The sequence below is a fragment of the Labrus mixtus genome, chromosome 19, assembly GCF_963584025.1.
Source record: "Labrus mixtus chromosome 19, fLabMix1.1, whole genome shotgun sequence".
Classification (NCBI taxonomy): domain Eukaryota; kingdom Metazoa; phylum Chordata; class Actinopteri; order Labriformes; family Labridae; genus Labrus; species Labrus mixtus.
The window spans coordinates 7,568,950-7,589,222 of NC_083630.1; the positions used below are offsets into that span (position 1 = coordinate 7,568,950).

The 20,273-nt window shown below is 40.0% G+C and overlaps 1 protein-coding gene and 1 pseudogene across 1 annotated transcript; both read right to left on the bottom strand.

Moving 5' to 3' along the window:
- On the bottom strand, positions 1 to 4,097 carry LOC132994381 (tripartite motif-containing protein 16-like; annotated as a pseudogene).
- Positions 4,098 to 14,903: 10,806 nt separating this feature from the next.
- dtx3la (deltex E3 ubiquitin ligase 3L a) lies at positions 14,904 to 19,939 on the bottom strand. The gene is made up of 5 exons (XM_061064373.1): positions 19,784 to 19,939; positions 18,556 to 18,638; positions 18,309 to 18,460; positions 15,424 to 15,635; positions 14,904 to 15,148 (listed from the first exon to the last, which is right to left on the bottom strand). Exons 2-5 carry the CDS (start codon positions 18,635 to 18,637, stop codon positions 15,079 to 15,081), a joined length of 516 nt encoding a protein of 171 aa, XP_060920356.1. The 5' UTR covers position 18,638; positions 19,784 to 19,939; the 3' UTR covers positions 14,904 to 15,078.
- Between the last annotated feature and the right edge of the window lie 334 nt (positions 19,940 to 20,273).

The following is a 20,273-nucleotide window of genomic DNA, read 5'->3' on the forward strand; positions in this document are numbered from 1 at the left end:
TCTTTATTGATTTTTTTATTTTATTTCATAGGGACAATGCAATTTAACATAGTTTCAATACAAAGCATTAAACTGATGTGCTGCATATAGAGTATATAGATATTGCTAATTTCCAGCTCGTGTCCCCAGTTGGGCCTTTGTGTAAACAAACAGATTAAAAATGTACAACATTCGGTTATATAAAACCCCATAACACTATATGAGGATACATTAAAATACATGTGCAACAATACAAATGCTATGAACCAGTTTAAAATACAGTTTTAAGATACTATTTAAAAGTGGGTACAGCTCTGGTTTGATTTCTTTTTTATAAGTACAAAGAGTTGCTCCTTGTGACAAATTCTATGAAAATTCTTAGAATCTTAACGTTTTCTATTTCTCCTTTAAGTCAAGACTAGATCCTAGTAGAGATATAAGTTATTCACAAAGCATCATATCCCTGAAAAGAGCTCCTGAGGTGAAACACTGTAGGAGTAGTGAGGAGGGCTTTTAAGAGGCTTAAGAGATTCTCAAGCTGAGGAGAAAACGGAGGAAAAACACTCATATTCATATTAATTAGATTAAGTACTAAAATTAATTATTATTATTGTTGTAAATAAACATGAGCATATGAATATATGGGTACAGCAAATGGCACACAGAGAACAAAAGGAGTACAGACGGGAGTCTCGATTGAGAAAATTCTCATTCAGTCATAAATTAGTTGGGCTGAACAGACAATTATTCATGCAGACGTTTCAGTACATGGACTTCTTCAGTGCAATGTTAAGTCCTTCAAAATGAAGTTTACTCCACAGGAGCATCTAATGGCTATGGTGGCTGGGAAGTGCAAAGCAAAATTACAAAGTGTTAAACACTTTTACAAAATGTGAGACAAATTTACATTTTGAAAAACATTTTTACATTTTATGAAACTAAATTACAAAACCAAAAACACTTACCAAGGACAAAACGAATTTACAAGATGTGAAACACTTTTACAATCGCTGAGACAAATTTACAAGAGGCAGAACACTTTTACCAGTCCCCAAACAAATTTACAAATAACAGAATCTTGACAGAAAGGGAATGTACCGCGACAAAACAAAACAAACAAAATGACCCCTCACTCGATCACTTCCGGGTCACTTCTGACATTTGGTACATTCCCATTTTGTCAAGATTCTGTCGTTTATAAATTTGTTCTATAAAATGTAAATGTGTTTTTTCCTTAGTATAAGTGTTTTGGTTTTGTAATTTAGTTTTCTAAAAATGTAAAAAGGTTTTTCAAAATGTAAATTTGTCTCACATTTGTAATTTTGCTTTGCCCTCAGCCACCGTACAAATGAGATCGTTTCTTCTTAAAAGTAACTTTAGTCATTGTTATCGTGTTTATACTGGTAATGCACGTGTTGCACTATTTTGTAGTTTGTGTTGTTGAAATTATAAACTACATTCACAGCAGCATGTCAAAGTTATTAGTACTTTTCCTGTTAGCTAACCTACTAGCTAGCATGCTAGCGAAACTTCTGCAAAACAAAAAAAACTCAACAAAGCCAAGTTTTCATTTTTATTTTTTCAACTGGCGGAAATGGGCTTCCATTGTTTGCAATGAAGACCAGAAAAAAACTTTTAGTTCATGTGTGTTTATTCAGGATGTGAAACTTCAGTTTATTCACACATCAAATCAGTAAAGTGTGTTCAATCATTTTATGAACACATTCACTTCATCTACACAATCACTTTGTTTGATCAGAATCTCCACTCACAGAAAACAATGATTTATCTCCTTATTGATTTAATCAGGAGGATTACATTTTACAAACACCTCAGAGGACATTTTTCCATCACTTTGAATATGAACAACAACATTTATTCTGACTAACTAATTTCTTTAAGTGTGATTCTGTAGATTTTCTACAAATGTACAAAGTGGTGAGAAGAGAAAATCAGCATGAAAGAAAAGTTTGCTGCTCTCTCTCAATCTTCAGACTCCTGAATCAGAACAGAAACAACAGAAAATATAAATGTATGAAAACAAATAATCAAACATGGAGAGCGGAGAGAAGCTGATATTTATCACGCAGAGAAATGTCAGTTCAGGTGAACAAAAGTCATCCTGAGCAGTGAAAGAGTCCACGGCTAAACAGACACAGGAAGGAGTGTCACTTAAAGACACTCAAACATTTACAGAACAGACGAGAAGAGGTCAAAGTACCGCCCATAACGTTTGATTGACAGGTGACCACGATAAGATCTCTGCAACGAGCGTGGATAAAAATCAAGTTGAAGATTTAAACACAGCAAGTTAAACATCTGTCTCGTTAATGACTTCTGTCTATTTCAGTTTACACAACTCAGCAGAGCCTTCAGAGCTGTCAAACGTGTAATCAAACCCGAGTCCAGCATGTAGAGGCTGAGTGAATGTGGTCTGTTCTCTGTGGAGGAGAGTCATGGTTTTAGAGATGCTGTAGAAGGAGAGAATACCTGCTCTGTGATCCAGGTACACTCCTACTCTGGAGGACTGAGTACCTAAGACAGGAGTGATGAGATTGTTGTAATAAAAGACACAACTGTTGTAGTCACAATCTAACCTCCAAGATTTGTCTTTACGTCCAAATGCACTCTCAATCCAACTCCCTGCTCTGGTGGTATTCTTGTATGCGACTGCTACAGAAACTCCTTCTCCTCTCCACTTTATCTCCCAGTAACAACGTCCAGTCAGACTCTCTTTACTCAGGACCTGATAACATCCAGTGAATCTGTCTGGGTGACTAGAATAAGGATGGGTCTGAATCTTATATCTTACTTTTCTGTTTCCATCAGATAATAACAGCTGTGTGTGTGCTGTGTTTGGATCCAGTGTGATGTCACATGAATATTGTAAGAAGTCAGCTCTGGTCTTGGGCTCTGGTTCTGACAGTAAAACATCCACTTCAGTCACTGTCTGTGAGATGTTTGTCCATTTCTCTCTCAGGACGTCCTGTAGTTTATCTCTGACTTCTGACACAGCCGCTGTCACGTTCTCAAAGACCCTCAGAGGACGGATCTTGATGCTGGATGAGTGTGTAGATTCACTGAGTGGTGACAGTGAGAGGTAGTCGTGTAGAAACTGGTTGTGATCTTCTGTGTGTGAGAGCTTCTCCAGTTCAGCGTCTCTCCTCTTCAGCTCAGTGATCTCCTGCTCCAGCTTCTCCTGAAGCTCTCTGACTCGACTCACTTCAGTTTGCTGCCGGGATCTGACCTGCTGCTTCACATCAGAGCGTCTTTTCTCCATGAGACGGATCATCTCTGTGAAGATCTTCTCACTGTTCCCCACAGCTTTATCAGCGGAGCCATTGATAGCCTTCACCTCCTGTTGGAGCAGCTTCACATCTTTCTCTCTGCTTCTCTGCTGGATGTTTTGTCGACTCACCTCGAGCTCTCTCTGCCTCTCGGTCCTTTCTGCTGCAGCTGAGACTGTGTCATGACCTTTGTGTTCGTCCACAGGGCAGAGATAACAGATAGACTGCTGATCAGTGCGACAGAACATCTTCATCACCTCATCATGACGAGAGCAGACGTTCTCCTGGAGCTTCTTGGAGGGCTCCACCAGCTTGTGTTTCTTAAAGACAGGTAGTTCAAAATGAGGCTGGAGTAAGAGGTCAGACACTGCAGACAGGACTTACAGGCTTTCAGTTTTCTCCCGGTGCAAACATCACAGGCCACATCTTCAGATCCAGCATAGCAGTGATCAGCAGGAGCAGCTTGGAGTCCAGTCTTCTTCAGCTCCTCCACTAAATCTGCCAACATGGTGTTTTTCCTCAGGTCAGGCCTCGCTGTGAAGGTCAGTCTACACTGAGGGCAGCTGTAGACTGTCTTCTCATCCTCTGTATCCCAGTGGCTCTTAATACACTTCATGCAGTAACTGTGTCCACAGGTAAGAGCCCCCGGATCCTTCAGGAGATTCAGACAGATTGAACAAGAGAAGGTTTCCCGGTCCAGCTGAACTCCTTTCTGCGCCATTTCTCCTCTCAGTAACAACGACTGTCTGAGATTCACTTCCTCATAACTGAAAACAAGTTTCACCTCTGATCAACAAAGCATGTTACTATGCAGGTGTTGTTGGTTACACCCATCCTCAAACTGTAGATCTAAAGGGGAGGGAACCATGAAGTATGAGGATAGAGTGCAGCAGGCTGTGTTTGAGAGCAGGAAGAAGAGGGAGGGTTGATCGAACTACGATTCATTCCAGGAAGAGGAGCGGTTTGCAACAGAGAACATTTCTCTTTTAAAAACACTTCTCCTTTCAGATTTTAGGAAAGGTGTCACACTTTATTTCAAAATAAAAGCAGGGTTGAATATAAACATCAAGTAAAGTATATATACTCTCAGTATAAGGAGGTACAAAACTTTACAAAACTAAATATTGTAGAATGATCGAGGGTCGAGTTACTTTTACCAGACAGGTTTATTGTAGGTGATCAACATACAGCTCCATTTTCAGGAGAGAAAATAACGCAGTGCAAAAGCATGTTCTGCCTGTCGTAAAGCAGTCTAGTGCCGTAAACATAACGCTGCCGTAACAACTCCTGTAACAGTCTTTAACTTTGAGTACTGTCATCTACATGCAGATGTGACAAATACGACAATTCCAGTCTGTCGGCAGCAACCGTCTCGTAGCTATATTGCTATATTGCCGCCGCTGCCAGCTCAGCGGCCGAGACATAATGCCTGCCTGTCGGTGGCGGTGAGGACGAGGAGCCGGGCCGGCTCGAGCTGGGGCGGACTGGAAGTGTCGGTGCTCTCACTGTTTGCCTATGGACACAGACATAGAGTCTGTTTTCTGCCAGGAATTTCCAAGATCAATTCTGGAAGAAATCTCTGAATCTATTTTTTTTTCTACCTCTCCCCCAGCACGAAGTTGTCGGGTTCGACGTCGGCGTGGATGATGCGGACGCCGTGCATCGTCTCCACCATGCGGAGAAAAGGCGGTGGGCGCCGGGCGGCAGCCAAGCGACCAGCTGGGTGTTGATGTAAAACTCCCGGGGGTTGGCCGGCTTCTGAACCTGCAGAGAGACAGAAAAGAGTTCCATTAATGAAAAAGGATCAAGACTCAGCAGCCACGAGCACACGGTGAGCTTTTGGATCCACAGCCTCACCTTTAACACCGTCTTCTCGGAGGTCGTGGGGTCGGTGGCCTGGTAGACCGTCGCAAACGCTCCTTCTCCGAGGACGCAGTCGACCCGAAGGGATGCTTTTCCTGTGAGAGGGAGAGACTTTTACGGTCTACAAACGCTTTTCTTCTTCTCTGTACTACACCGCATTATTCAGAGTTAAAGCCGTTATGTCCTCCTTCTAACTTTAGATTCTGGTCCTGAATGCTCTGGATTTGTTTGGACCAGAGAAGGTAGGCGGTTTTAAGACACCCCCACACGGCCGTTTTGGACGCCCCTCGGTTTGCCAGATATGAGAGCAGTTATCAGGTCAAACCAACAGGTGTTGCAGCGATGGAAGCGGGCAAGAGAAGTGGTTCAGATAGAAGTGATTGTACCCGACCTAAAAAGCCTCTGCATGTTTCTAATAAGCTTCATGAGCAGAAACGTGCTCAAACTAGGATCAATGTTGGAGATGCTTTTGAAAAATGGAGAGAGGTTAGAACACAGAAAGGTTTACAGACCCATGCAGAGCTGGATAAACACTGAAGCTTCAGAGTCCACCACATGGCAACCTGTGAGCGCATCGACTCTAGAGAGGAGGGGGCGGGGGGAGACAGCTCTCTTCAATGTTTAGAATTTAGACTGCAGTACCCATTTTAAACACTAGGGGGTCAGAGTTACATAGTTAGTAATCCCCCCTATCTCTCTTCAGCTCTCCGATCTAATAAAGACAAAAATTGCCCCACAAATATCTTCATCTACACTTAACTTGATTTATAGAAAATCATAAAAAAGTGAAATCAGTTCTTTAAAATAAAGATAGTTCTGGTCCTCCTCCTTACCCATGCTGATGGTCATGTTGGGGAGGGCGCACTGCCAGGTGATGCAGCGGGGGTGAGACGTGAGAGGAGGGGTCAGGTCTCTGAAGGAGAGGGCGGCAGGGGGAGGGGGCTGCACCATGGTGAAGGAGGAGGTGGTCAGGCACGACGGGGCGGAGGCGAGACCTTCGCCCACGATGGTGCCTTGTCTCTGGTAGGACGGAGCGAGCGTGCTGACGGCGGTCTCCGAGAGCGTCTCGTTGATGGGGCTCTTCTCGATGATCGGGCTGAAGGAGGAAAACAGAGGACACAAATAAGTAGAGAAGATTTTTGAAAATGTGAGAGACGACAAATAACGATAGATTTATCAGTTTTGTTACAGAGCGAGAGAGAGGTGATTTAAAATTGGAGTCCTGCAGTCGCTCGCTTCCCAACCGGCTATCGTATTTCAACATGGCGGCAGAAAGTCGCCGGCTGTGCGCTCGGTAGTGTTTGTGCACTGAGAAGAAAAGCGCTGCTCGTCCGTCCTGTCTCCATGACAACAGTCTGTTGATAACGGCCGCTGTATGACCGACACTGCTCCGTTACTTTTTACTGAATGTTTTAAATTTGAGATCGTTTATTTACCCGAGCACACACACACACACACACACACACACACACAGACACACACACACACACACACACACACACACACACACACACACACACACACACACACACACACAGACACACACACACACACATAAACACAGACAGACACACAGACACAGACACACACACACGCACACACACACATAAACACAGACACACACACACACACACACACACACACATAAACACAGACACACACACACACACACACACATAAACACAGACACACACACACATAAACACAGACACACACACACACACACACACACACACACACACACAAACACAGACACACACACACACAGACACACAGACACAGAGAGACACAGACACACACACACACAGACACAGACACACAGACATACACACATAAACACATCAGACACGGAGCGAGGAGGACGTGGGGACAAGACACGATCCAAAACTACGGGGAATATCAAACATTTTAAAAAGAGCGCTACGGTGGCTGATAAGTGCAAAGCAAAATTACAAATGTGAGACAAATTTACATTTTGAAAAACCTTTTTACATTTTTAGAAAACAAAATTACAAAACCAAAACACTTATACTAAGGAAAAAACACATTTACATTTTATAGAACAAATTTACAAGATGTGAAACACTTTTACAGTCCCCAAACAAATTTACAAACAACAGAATCTTGACAAAATGGGAATGTACCAAATGTCAGAAGTGACCCGGAAGTGATCGAGTGAGGGGTCATTTTGTTTGTTTTGTTTTGTCGTGGTACATTCCCTTTTCGTCAAGATTCTGTCATTTGTAGATTTGTTTGGGGACTGGTAAAAGTGTTCTGCCTCTTGTAAATTTGTCTCAGCGATTGTAAAAGTGTTTCACATCTTATAAATTCATTTTGTCCTTGGTAAGTGTTTTTGGTTTTGTAATTTAGTTTCATAAAATGTAAAAATGTTTTTCAAAATGTAAATTTGTCTCACATTTTGCAAAAGTGTTTAACACTTTGTAATTTTGCTTTGCACTTCCCAGCCACCGTAAATGACTGATTAAAGGCTCTTCACATGTTGGTATATCTGTCATATGAAGGGTGCCAGTGGGTCTGTGTTTTCAGACACTATGTGGGCTTTTAAAGAATGGCTTTCAATTTCTTCAACGTGATGCTCATTTCATAAAGCAGTGTTCATGATTACACAATGTATGACTAGATTCTAATAAGTCGGTTTCTCTGTCTTCCAATGCCCACTGACACTAAGAAAACACTTTTATTAGTTTGTTCTCTTTTTTTAATCAACCTATCCCAGCTTTTGAAAGAATGTATCCTACAAACAGGGGTCGACCACGCCTCCTCGCTAAGATAAAAGTTTCTGTCCCTTCCTCACTCAGAGTCGCTCTGAGACTGTTCCTGAATCACTCCTTAGCTACTTTAGGAGCTCTCTGAGAGTGTTTTCATAATGTTACTGAATACGGACCCTCGTTCACTATAGGCACCTTGAAGCGACCTTTCTAATGGTCAATTCATATATATCAAGTCTCAAGGGGGTCCAAGTGTGAAATTATATATTTATAATGAAAAGACTTGAGGGACGGTTGCTTTTACATGATATATAAACTGCACCACAGCTTGTGGTTTCTTTGGTTTCCAAGCCCCTCAATCCCCCTGTGATGTGGCACTCTTCAGACCCCATCGGTGTGCGAAACAGGGAGGTGTCTGCAATGACATCATGCTGGTCATTGGTATTGTTAGTCTCAGACTAATCAGCTGCACCCTGTTTGTTTAACCCGAAAAACGCCCTCACCAAGAGGATGATAGCATTTATTATTCAATATGGAAAAACCAATCTTCTCCAGCATTTGACCTTTACGCTTTGTGGATAGTGAGTGTGTGAGTGTGAGTGTGTTTAGAGGTGCGTATGGCTCTTATTTTCCTCGTTCCTCTTATTGTCTACCAGCCCAAAATGCACTTCATAACAACATTTAGAATTAAACAGTACTTAGCTTTGTTTTCTTTTTTCATAAGAGGCTTTTATTATTTGGGCATGAAAGGAAGTTTAAGTTGAAAAATGTCTGTGATGAAGTTCTTATATCAGCAGCATATTAGCATTCAAAAGGTCAGTTAGTAAAGGTCGTAAAAGTTACTATTTTATGGCAGTGAAAAGGTTCACAATGAAACCATTTAGAATTGTTCATAATTAAGCATTAATAAGATATAATAAAGGGGTATGGTTTAAAATCTATGGGTACAAGACTTTGGTTGACTTATATCTCCAGAAAATGATTTGTGGTTAATAATTCTTAGGATCATTTCCAACTCTGTGCTTCGGAAAATGGATTTGACTTGGTTTGCTGGATTCTTGTTACAAAGCTACTCTGTTTACATCAAGCTGTCCCAATGTAATCCAAATCAATTCGCCTTCATTGATGGCAATGCAGAATTATATCTAATATAAAATGTTTTTGTAAGTGTGAAACAAAGACACCTCTTGACTGTTTGTGTCATGAGGAAGCAAAACCATGGTGATTTGATTGAAATAATTCCAGGATAGGATAGGATACGTTACGATAAACTTTATTGTCCCCTTGGGGAAATTTGTCTTGGACCTAAAGTGCTGCCAAACATTCAGCTGCTTCAATTACAATCAATTAATAATAATAAACAAAAGAAAAACACACCTCCACATGAAAAGAGACAGGCACATACCAATGCAAAACATCACAACATGTATTGCACATTTTATGCAAGATCTGCAAAAACAGCACGAGAGACAAAAATGCAAAGGTAACACATAGGAACACCATGACGCACAGCCCACACAGCCTTATGAAACATTATTTCGAATTTTGAACGACGTGGGTACAAACTCATTTTTAAAGCGGTTTATTTTACATCGGGGGACTCTGTGTCGTCTGTCAGAAGGTAGAAGCTCATACTCAGAGTGGAGGATGTGAGACAGGTCAGACAACACTCTGACAACAGACTGCTCATATACTTGACTGTAGGGAGAGGTTTTTCAGTCCTCCCCATCACCTTCATGGCCGTCTGCACCAGACGACCAAGTTTAGATTTGAACTGTACTGTAATTATTGTACTGGCATCCCTCCCCCAAGGATACTCTCCAACACAGCCAGTGGTGTTTACCACTGTGGGAAATGTATTGAATTCAAACCTAAACACAAATTTATAAAACACAATGCAATTTTAATTCTTAATTTGTAGTCATTAAAACAAATTACACAGCATTGTATAACTTAAGCTACACCAGCAATTGCTGTCAAACTTGTTCAACAGGGTCTATTGTCAGACTCTTCGTAATGGTTTGTGCTCATTGAATCAAAGGAGCGCTTAAATAGAAGAATGAGACAGACAATGGACAACATGTAATAGCCTCTGTAGTATTCTCTTTTACTTTTCAGACATTTATTAAAAACAAGCTCCTTATAGTGACATGATAGAAATGAAGGCTTTTATGTGTTCTTTTTAAAATGAATGTGTAGGGTAGAGTCTGCTGCCCCACGAGTTCACAGATCCCAAATGAAAATGAATTAAAGTGTTACATCTGGGCCTAGAGAAAACACAGCTCTGACTCATAGGGGTGAAAGAGAAACCTGGTGGCATTGATTGTCTAGCAGCTGTTGTCTGCCTAGCTGCCCCCCTTTTCTAAGCCTGAGGGGTGATTTGTCAAATATAAGTCCATTAATCACTGACTGGGAGAGCAGAGGAGTACAGTTTAGAGGCACAACATGACCACCCATCCATCTATAAAGATCCAGACACCTCACACAGAACCTGAGGTGCAAGTTCAAGGCCAAAGGGGAGAGCCCTCCCTCGGGTGGATACAAAGTTAGTGGCCAAGCCAATCACAGATCAGAGCTCTTGCAGCTAAGAACTGTAACCCTTAAGCCAAAAAGCCTGCAGGGTATCAACATTTGTACCACAAATTTGTACAACTGGAACAATCAATCAAATCACTGTACAGTCACTCACAACTGAAAAAAAAAACTAAAACATGAACTCTCACTTTTTTATTAATTGCTCCAGTGGGACATTTGTATAATTTTGGCTCAGTACCTCTCTTTCCTAAAAAAGTAATTGTCCTTTATCGTTAACACCAAAGAGATGTTATCTTTCTAATGATAGCTGCCCATCATGATTTGATTATATACAAAAACCTGTACATTATTTCTCTATACATTTTCTCTTGTTAATACTATCTCTATATGTATTTTTATTATTTCAGTGGTGTATTGATTGATTTAATCCATTCATTCATGATTTCATTAAATTCTTTCCACGTTTTGATTGATTTCATCCATTCATTGATTTGATTTATTGCAATGCTCGATTTGATCAATGTAACTTGGTCATTGATTCCTTTGAATGATTTCCCTGATTGCTCTTGTTGATTCGTTGGTCTCAGCTCTCCCAGGATGATTTCACTGAGTTAATTTTCCCTGAGTGTTGAGATTGATCTCATTGACTGATTTATGGATTGATTTAATTGATCTCCTCTAGATTTCATGAATTAGTTCGATTTCATCTCTTGATTGATTTGACTATTTTGTTGAAGGATTTGATACATTTCTTGAATCCATTTGATTTCTTTATTGATTTAATTCATTCATTTGTTTTGTCATCAGTTTATTTGATTGATTACAATTTATTGATGGATTTAATTGATGATTGATTTAATTTAATTGACAGATGTTTGTGTGATAAGATATGTTTTCAAATCCATCGGTGATGCATTCATAGAATAGAACACGTGATATATATCATTCAGTATTTTTTTTTAAATTTGTCTTAAGCAGGCTTGACAATATTACAGATTTTGTATCAGCTTTGACATTAAAAGTGTGAGTGTCAGATTCTGTTTTCTTTCTTTCAAACAGTCAAAGGCCTCCACCTCCCTAACCCAGGATGAATGGTTGTGTCCAAGGGGAGTCGGCATTCTAAGACTCCTTCAGTGCTATCTGAATAGCAATGAAGAAGAAGAAGATGGTAGACATTATGACATTCTCATATGTATAGGCTATCACACTTCCCAATCTCCTGCTATTCAGAATGCATGAGCACAAAGTGAAAGAGGGTTGAAGATCCTATCAAATAACAGAAGATCTGGTGGAGTAAGAAGCTCTCCAAGGCCTCACATAATCTTACACACACAAACGCACACAAACACACGCACACAAGTCCTCTTAACATGGCTGGATCTAACCCTACTGTACAATATGTCTACATAGGCCATTGTTAAGTCTTTGTGAAGGGATAAAGTGAGGGCACAGGGGAAGGTGACCGTCTGGCTGCTGGTGGCCTGGGCTCTGATAGCATTGTGATGAGTGAGTGGGCAGGGCTGGAAAGGGCTGCTTATTGAGGGATAAAAGTGATTGATGACTGTATAGGAAAAGTTAGGGTGACTCTTTGACAGCATACCCCTCTAAGGTCTGAATTCCTTTGCTAGTCAACCAGGTCCAAAGGTTTGCCGATCCTATAATGCTTTTTTCCCCTTTTCTTGACCAAGAAAATTTGATCTATCTGTCCGTCCGTCCGTCTGTCCGTTGCTCTCTTTGGCAGAAAAAGATGGATATCTAGATTACTTCCATTCTAGGCATCCACCATTCCCAACTCTTGCAATTACCAGGCACACAATCTGCTTTGTCTTCTAAAATAGATGGACTCTAATTGTGGGCCAAATTAAAGAGCTTAATGAAACACTGCTGTCGACCATTTATCACCACTAACAAAAGGACAGCGATGACAGAAGAGGAAGGGGAATGCCAACACATGCTATATCTTTGTAGCACAATCAGCCTTAAAATCACATACATTATTTTTTTTTTTAAAGTCTAAATGATTAAACTTATTCTACTGGGGCATAAGAAAACTGTGAGCCTCCTCTTACCTCAGCTGAATCGACTGGGATTGGGTATATAGCTGCCCCTGGAGCTACAAACAATACTACAACCTTGTGCGTCCCTGATGTGTGTGTTTGTTGGTGTGTGTGTGTGTGTGTGTGTGTGTTGCTTTGAAGACAGATTTGACAGGATGTGTGACCTGCCAGAGGTGGACAGATGAGTGTTTGTGTGAGCGTCCAGGAGAAAGTGGTTTAAGAGGCTCCTGGATGACAGAGGCCTCCCAAATGAGATTATACTTTATTGTCAGTGCAAGGACCTGGCTGTAATTCAGTTTGAAGAGAACATCAGGCCTGCATTAAACTGAGAAAGTTCACACTTGGCAATATGGACCAATAAGGGGATGACGAGGCTTTAGGTAGAAGCATGAAGCTAGAAGGGAGAAATAAGAACAATAAACTGCAGATGTCTTCCCACCAGCTCCTACTGGAACAGTTAGGCTGTGGGACCCCCTTAATCCTTACCACGTCCAGTAATAACACAGCAAGAACTAAGGCGTGATGGTCAAATCAGGTGGAAGAATTGTTTACCTTTCACTTGGAATCATCACTGACTACATCAAATTATTTTCATCAAAATATTTCTGGATGATTCCATCAATTCCACTCCCCCCCCCCCCCCCCCCCCCCCCCCCCCCACAAACATCTTTGAGTGTTATGGTACAGGTAATTCTACAATAAGAAATATCACAACAACATTGTCAGTAAAAAGTCACAATAAATTGTTGATATTGTCTTGACCTCAACAGTGGATGGAGCTTGCTTAGTTGTCATGATATTGAATGTTACAAAGATTTTGTTTTTAGCCTTCTTTTTGTGTAATGTGTCATGCATATAGCCTGATTGGTTGATCCTTTGGTCATCATCTTAAGACGTATGAAACTTCAGGCACACATAGTTGCACATGGTCATGATTTGTTTAATTTATTGTAAATTGAACAGGACACTTGGGTTGGGTACATGATGACAAAACGTGGGGCTTGTCACAAAAATACGTAGTGATTTGATTGATTAGGTCTAGTTCTTTGTTTTACAATTTGCTTGCTCAAGGGCACCTCGGCAGTGCCCAGTAAGTGAACTGGCTCCTCTGCAGCTACCAGACCAATTTCCAAACCTGGTCCGCACTTGGTCCGGGACTTGAACCATCGTCTCAATTACCTTATTTTTCTTTTCCTTTCCTTTCCTTCTATCCTTCCCCTTTTTTTTAAAGGACCAACATGTTCAATTCTCTTTTTCTGGCTCATTATCATAAGAGAGGTGTCAAAACTCTGTTATCTAAAAATCAACTGTAACAGCAACTCTTTGGTTAAACATGTTTTAGATTGTTTCTTCTTTGCTATAGTATTTTTCAGAAAAATATTTTTTAAAGTTCTTATATTGTGGAAGTTATCACATGCAGTAATGTCAATCTCATTGTCAAAATCTGACGGGTAATTTACCTGAACATAGATCGCTGTGGATGTCTTGAGAAAGTTGACTTTCACACCAGACGGACAGGAGTGACAGGATGCCAGTGATTCCCCACATTTTTGGTTTTGTTGGGTTACTTTGCAAACTACTGCACATACAGAGAGTTTTGGTGTTTGGAGTTTTTGTGCTGTGAATATTTTTAGAGTTTTTTTCAAGGTAGATCTTGGTGCTCACTATGAACATTGAAACAGTAGAGCCCTGGCCTGAAGTATCATGTCAAGACTTCTTAAACCTTGGGGTATAACAGTATTTGTTCTTGTCCTGTACCATCACGGCTCGGGACATACGATGAATATATCTGAGTGTAGAAAAAAGGCAATCAAACATCACACACCCCAACCCAGGTGTTGGTAATGCTGTAGCAATCAGCGGTCGCACAATTTCCAATTAAGTTATCAATAAAACCACTAGAGAAAGGAATGCTTTGAAACCAGCAAATATTTATTTGCAAAACCTAACGAATATGCTGCTGAAAGAAGACAGTTAACACATTAAGAAACAGCAGGTTGCAACACCTACAATAAAGTATACAACAAATATATAGTAGTATATAGTATAGTATACCTACAAACAATTACAGGTTCTACAACTCCCATATAAGTAACCACAAGAGAAAAGTCACAGTCAAAGTCAAGAAACTCAGGTAAACAGCGTTTTTGACTTTACTCACTGTTGAAGTCCTGCTCAGTCACAGTTTTAGATTTTCTATCCTGATAAGCAATACGACCCACCTGCCTTTTTTTTAAATTAGTTGTGTGGAGACACTTCAGGTTCTCATTGTAATGTTTCATTAAAAACACATCATACCTGCTGATGAATATTATATGTATGGGATTTTTATGCCTTCATTAGAAATAGAGTGGATAGAGTTAGAAATCAACTCAAGAGAGAGAGAGAGAGAGAGAGAGAGAGAGAGAGAGAGAGAGAGAGAGGAATGACAGATTCAATTGTTTTCAACTAAGGATTGTATAAAATAAGGTTTATTATTTTTAATGATAACATTAGAACAATATATTTGAACAAGGACATTGTATTGCACAGATGACACCACCAAGGTTACGATGGATATATTAAATGATAAATACATTTGACGCAAAAAGATGAGATAAAACTCAAGATTACATGATTTGTCATCCATTATTCAACGCCTTTATCTTTCAGTATCTGTCTCACAGTCTTTAGATATTCAGAGTCCGGGTAGCCATCACTGGAAGAACACAAATTAAGAAAAGTAAAAAAAAAAAGAATTATAAAAATAAAGTTTTACATTGAATGCAATGATTTTTCAGAATCGTCCTTGGATTAGTGTGATGTGAGAGTAAAGTTTTTAGATTTCAACAAACTTTACACTTCGGATAGATTTTTCAACTTACCTTGGGTCATTATCATTATGCCTCTATCACACTGTATAATCCTATAATATGTTATTGATGCAAATGTGGAGGCCTTCAGGTGAAGACTGTGGTTGTAATATATACTCACACTTTGCTCCCTGCGTCTGGTTGTGTTTTTAGCGGAATTGAAGTTGTAGTGACCATGTCTTTTCCATCTTGGTTTGTGGCAACAGTAAATAGGAGCTGCTGGTTGAAGGCCTTGTCCAATAGCTTCCTCACCTTCCTTCCCTCACGGCTGTCCGGCAGGTAAGCACAGAGCCGGATCCCTGCATAAGGCTGGCCAGGGTTAGGATGTTTCTTCTGCAAGAAGAAAGTACATTTTCAGTGTTAGAATAGAAACACTGTTTTTTATATAGACTTATTTTTTTTAGCTTTTAATACTTTATTTGGTCTACAATGTTTTGGTTGACTCCAGGAAGAATAGCTGTGGCTTAGGCCATGGCTAATGGAGATCTGAATAAATGAAATGAAATGAAATTTGAGATACAGAGTAGAATATCAGAGAATGGGGAATGACATGCAGGAAAGAAGCCGAAGGCCATTTGCAAACTTGCTTCAAGGACAACAGCCTCAGTACACTGGGCACATGAACTAAATACTAGGCCACAGGCTCCCTAAATAGAAACACTGTTACCTCCGATTATCCTCTTGTACAATCTGTTAGTTAAAACATTGGAAGGAAACATAATTGCTTCCAAATAACGTGCATTGATTGCTCCTCTACAAAGGTGTGACATATTGTACTCGAACCCTCAGTATGGGTAATGATGGATGGAAAAGATCAGCACCTAAGCTGTAGACAATAGACATTATGGTCTTCTTCTTACGTAGCTTCTGATTACTTTAAGCAATCTTAGATGCTTTTGCTCATCAGAAATTGATCAACTTCTGGAATCTTCTTTTATTTATTTTTTAGCTATTATCAGACTGTCCACTACCACATGTGCAGACTGCCATGGACCAATTGTTCATTGTTCTGGTCAAATCTGGTCCCCATTAGTCCAGGGACTACCCCCATTAGTCCAGGGACTACCCCTCTTTGCCTTCAGTGCCTTGACCATCAGACCTATGATCAGCAGCTCTAACATGTGTGCCTCATGTTTCCGAAGCCCAAGAGAGTCCCAGTCCTAGCAAGACACTCGTATATTGTTTAATAATATCAGATATTTGACAACCAGAGCATTACTGTTAAAGACCTTCACAATGAAACATGATCTTGATGTGATGAGCTCCATGACATTTTAACACTTATCAAACTGGCCGTGCAATATGTCTATGCTCCTTGCATGACCACGACAGAACCATTGGCTCCACTATGTTCATATTTTATTTTAAGTCTCAACTCAGCTCATTTGAGCTTTATAACAGACACACTTCTAGCTACAAAAATGTTGTGGTTAACCTCTACTAAGGAAATGACATGATCCATGGCCTATAAATAACTTTTCTAAAGAAGGAATTTGGACTCAACAATATTTGACCTAGATAATTTACAATCATTAATAAGTGGCCAGACATGAGAGACTACAAAACATTTGGCCTGGTGCGTAGTAAAAGAGCTAAATTCATTAATGAAATGTTAGGAGTTACAATGTCTGTGCAGGTTGTCAGTCATCCAGCTCATGGTAATTCAAAGGTTGATCCAAAGGCAACTGGACTTGGTTTAAGGTCTTGAGGTCACCTCTCCCTCGAAAGGTTTCTTCAGTTCTAAACTGACTGGTTGACCAAAATGGATCTGAGCTTTTGACCTTAGTTTCAGCTGGAGTCGTTCACACTCTCGGTCGTCCATGAGTTGTTATCCCAATATACTAGACTTGGTATCTCAATTAAATCTCTTCTTGCAGAAAACTCAGGGTTTGGAATCTGTTTTGCTTCAGTTATTGGAGGGATTTAGCTCCCATCCTCCTGTAGCTCTACTAACCAGACTAACCAGACGATCAGCTTCTTTAGTATCAGGAAAGCTGAGTCCCGAGAGAAACCTATTACCCTACTCGGAGCTCTTTCAGCTTCTCTCACACAAAGTAATCTCTGACATTGTTACCCTTCGTGTTGAAATGATTTTCACCTTTTTAGAGACTGCATTCAGGATGGTGTGATTTGTGCTATCACAGCAGTGCAATGTGATTTTATTTTATTTAGAGTGATGTGAATAGAAGAATGTACAAAATCTGTACTTTTACAATAAATGAGGCTTGTTTCTGACTCCTACTTCTATTACTCTAATGAGCAGTTTGTAAGAAATTGCTAATTGTTTTTCAAAAAGCTTGTTTTTGAATTTATATTTGTACATTCTAACAACATAAACCACACATTGTAGACACACATTAAAACACAAACACACATGGACACTCAACAATACAGAGAGTTTCAGCCTGTACCCATAAGGGTCCCTCAGACTAGGCTGAACTGCGAAGAACATTAATTTGTGCAGATGACCATTAAAATGTTAATAACAGATAATGTAGGATGTGCCATGGGGCCGTGCAATATGTCAATATGTCACTGCTGTAAGAAGGTATTTATGTATTCCATCAAATCATAAAATGCTATGTGTTTTGTATGATCTCTTTTGATGTATTTTTTATTCATTCTCTTGTAACTGCAGGACCGAGTCCGAGACATATTTCCCTTTGGAGACAATTCAGTTTAATTCTATTCAAAGAAGAGTAACTCAAAAGATTTAAAAGAGGAGTTTCAGCCGAGCTTATCAGTTGTGCATCTTTTTAGGGAGTTTTCATACAAAATAAAAACAATTCCTGTCTCATTAAAAAAAATTGGTTATGCACATAATCACTTTTATAATGCTTAAATTGATACTTGTTATTGTGTGTAATTAAAGGGTGTTTTCTTTTGATTTCCACATAATGTGCATGCACATTGACCAAAAGCAAAGCAATCTTTATATCGGTAGTAGATAGTTTTGAGGGTCCTTCATACTCGTATTTAAATTTGACACAGATATTTAATTCTTACTGTTTGTATTCCATCTGGGAATATGTAGTTGATCTGCACGGTGTTGTCATTAGGGAACCCTGGCAGGTCTCTGTGGAGGATCACCCAGGTCATCTGGCCCTCTGGCTGGCTGCCGTGCCCTGCTCTGTACGTCCCATTCACATCTTCCTTAGCTGCACAGATAGCAGGCCAGTTTAATAAATTATCAAGAGAGACAAGAAGATTATCAAGGAAAAACTTATCAGCCGCAATAATGTGTGTAAAGGACCTTGTTGTACAAGTGATGGAGGACCCTGTCCGTTCAGATAGCGGTTACAGTGGAGCTTGTCGCTGCTCTGGCTAGAGCCCATTCTGGATAGGAGCGCACAGGAAAACAAAGGGAGGAAAACAGATCAACACCATTAACTGATTGAAAGGGACATCACCAAAAAACGAACACAGTCAATCACATTTTATACATTTGTACGACTGTTTTAATGGCACACTCTGGTTTTACGCACAAATTTTAGTCAATAAGTCTGAATGCTGCTCCATCAGTGGTAACAATTGTAATGATCTTTAGTGGCTAGTGATGAAAAAATCTCTTTGCTTTGTGATCTAACTTTACTCTCTTCACAATTCTGATGGAGATTTTTATATTTATGTTCCCTGCTTCACACTCTGTCGTGGTATGAAGACCATCAGACTGAAAGTTGTTGAAGTATCATGAATAAATGGATGAAGTGCTGTTAAACATTTACTGAAGAAACATGCCATTTTATAATTAACTATGAACTACAAATTAAACTAACAAGGATATAAAACTACAAAAGATAAGGTTGATGAAACGAGAATAAGACGTTCAAAAAGGATGTTAAACCAGAAACTGAGTATCAATCAAAGAAAAAGGACTAGGAGGTGTTGCTTTCTCTATTCCTATAACTCTATATTTTATTATTTCATTATATTGTTAGAAAAAATAAATCCCACTTTCAGATTGACAAACGAGGGGCAGGTTTCTAGTTTAACCACATAGCAACCAAATCACAGCATCCCACATCACAGAATTAAACAAGATTTATTTATCTTTGCGGGTGTGTCCCTCAGAGCGCACTGCAGTCCTCTCTGTCTAAAAACTCGGTAGAACAAAGTTGACTAATATATCGGAGGTATACATTATGTAGACGAGGTGCTATAATGATAATGATGCATGAGGATGTTTGTCTAATCTTATGGCCCAACACGTTGTCTGTGACTGTTAAGACTGTGTCTGTATCATCAAATATAACTGCAGGCTAAAGTATGGAGCCATGACTTTTTAAAAATGTTGCAACAGAACATTCTGCTTGTCCAGTTTTAAGATAACAGGTGTGTTGTGAAAAAAAAAACTGTGTGAGTGCTATGTCACAGTGTTACAGGATTACATGAAACAGGTAAAGAACTTGTAAAAAATCTTTGTTATTAAAGTAAAGCCGACAAACAGTGAGCTATTGTAACTGCTCCTCTCTCCACCCTACCTTTGTTAGGTTCCTCACTTGTTCTGGCCCTCTTCTGTGCAGGCCCGGAGTTCAGATGTTTGTTCAGCTCATGATAACATGAGAACGAAACAGAAATGGCTTAAAACAAGAGCGAGAGGTGTGGGTGTGTCAAGTTGATGCACTCTCATGCTGAGTGATCTGTTTAACTGGTGTAACAGCTTTGACAGGTACTCTGATGTGTGTGTGTGTGTGTGTGTGTGTGTGTGTGTATCTGTGTGTCTGTCTGTGTTTATGTGTGTGTGTGTGTGTGTGTCTGTCTGTCTGTGTTTATGTGTGTGTGTGTGTGTGTGTGTGTGTGTGTGTGTGTGTGTGTGTCTCTGTGTGTGTGTGTGTGTGTGTGTGTGTGTGTGTGTGTGTGTGTGTGTGTGTGTCTGTCTGTGTTTATGTGTGTGTGTGTGTGTGTATGTGTGTGTGTGTGTGTGTGTGTGTGTGTGTGAGAGAGAGATAGAAAGATAGAGAGAGAGAGAGA

Coding starts and splice junctions, on each gene's coding strand:
- dtx3la (XM_061064373.1), bottom strand. CDS start 18,637: ATGGGCTCTAGCCAGAGCAGCGACAAGCTCCACTGTAACCGCTATCTG. Junction 15,636..18,308: donor TCCCAGATGGAATACAAACA/GTAAGAATTAAA, acceptor TTCTTCTTGCAG/AAGAAACATCCTAACCCTGG. Junction 15,149..15,423: donor CCAGACGCAGGGAGCAAAGT/GTGAGTATATAT, acceptor GTGTTCTTCCAG/TGATGGCTACCCGGACTCTG.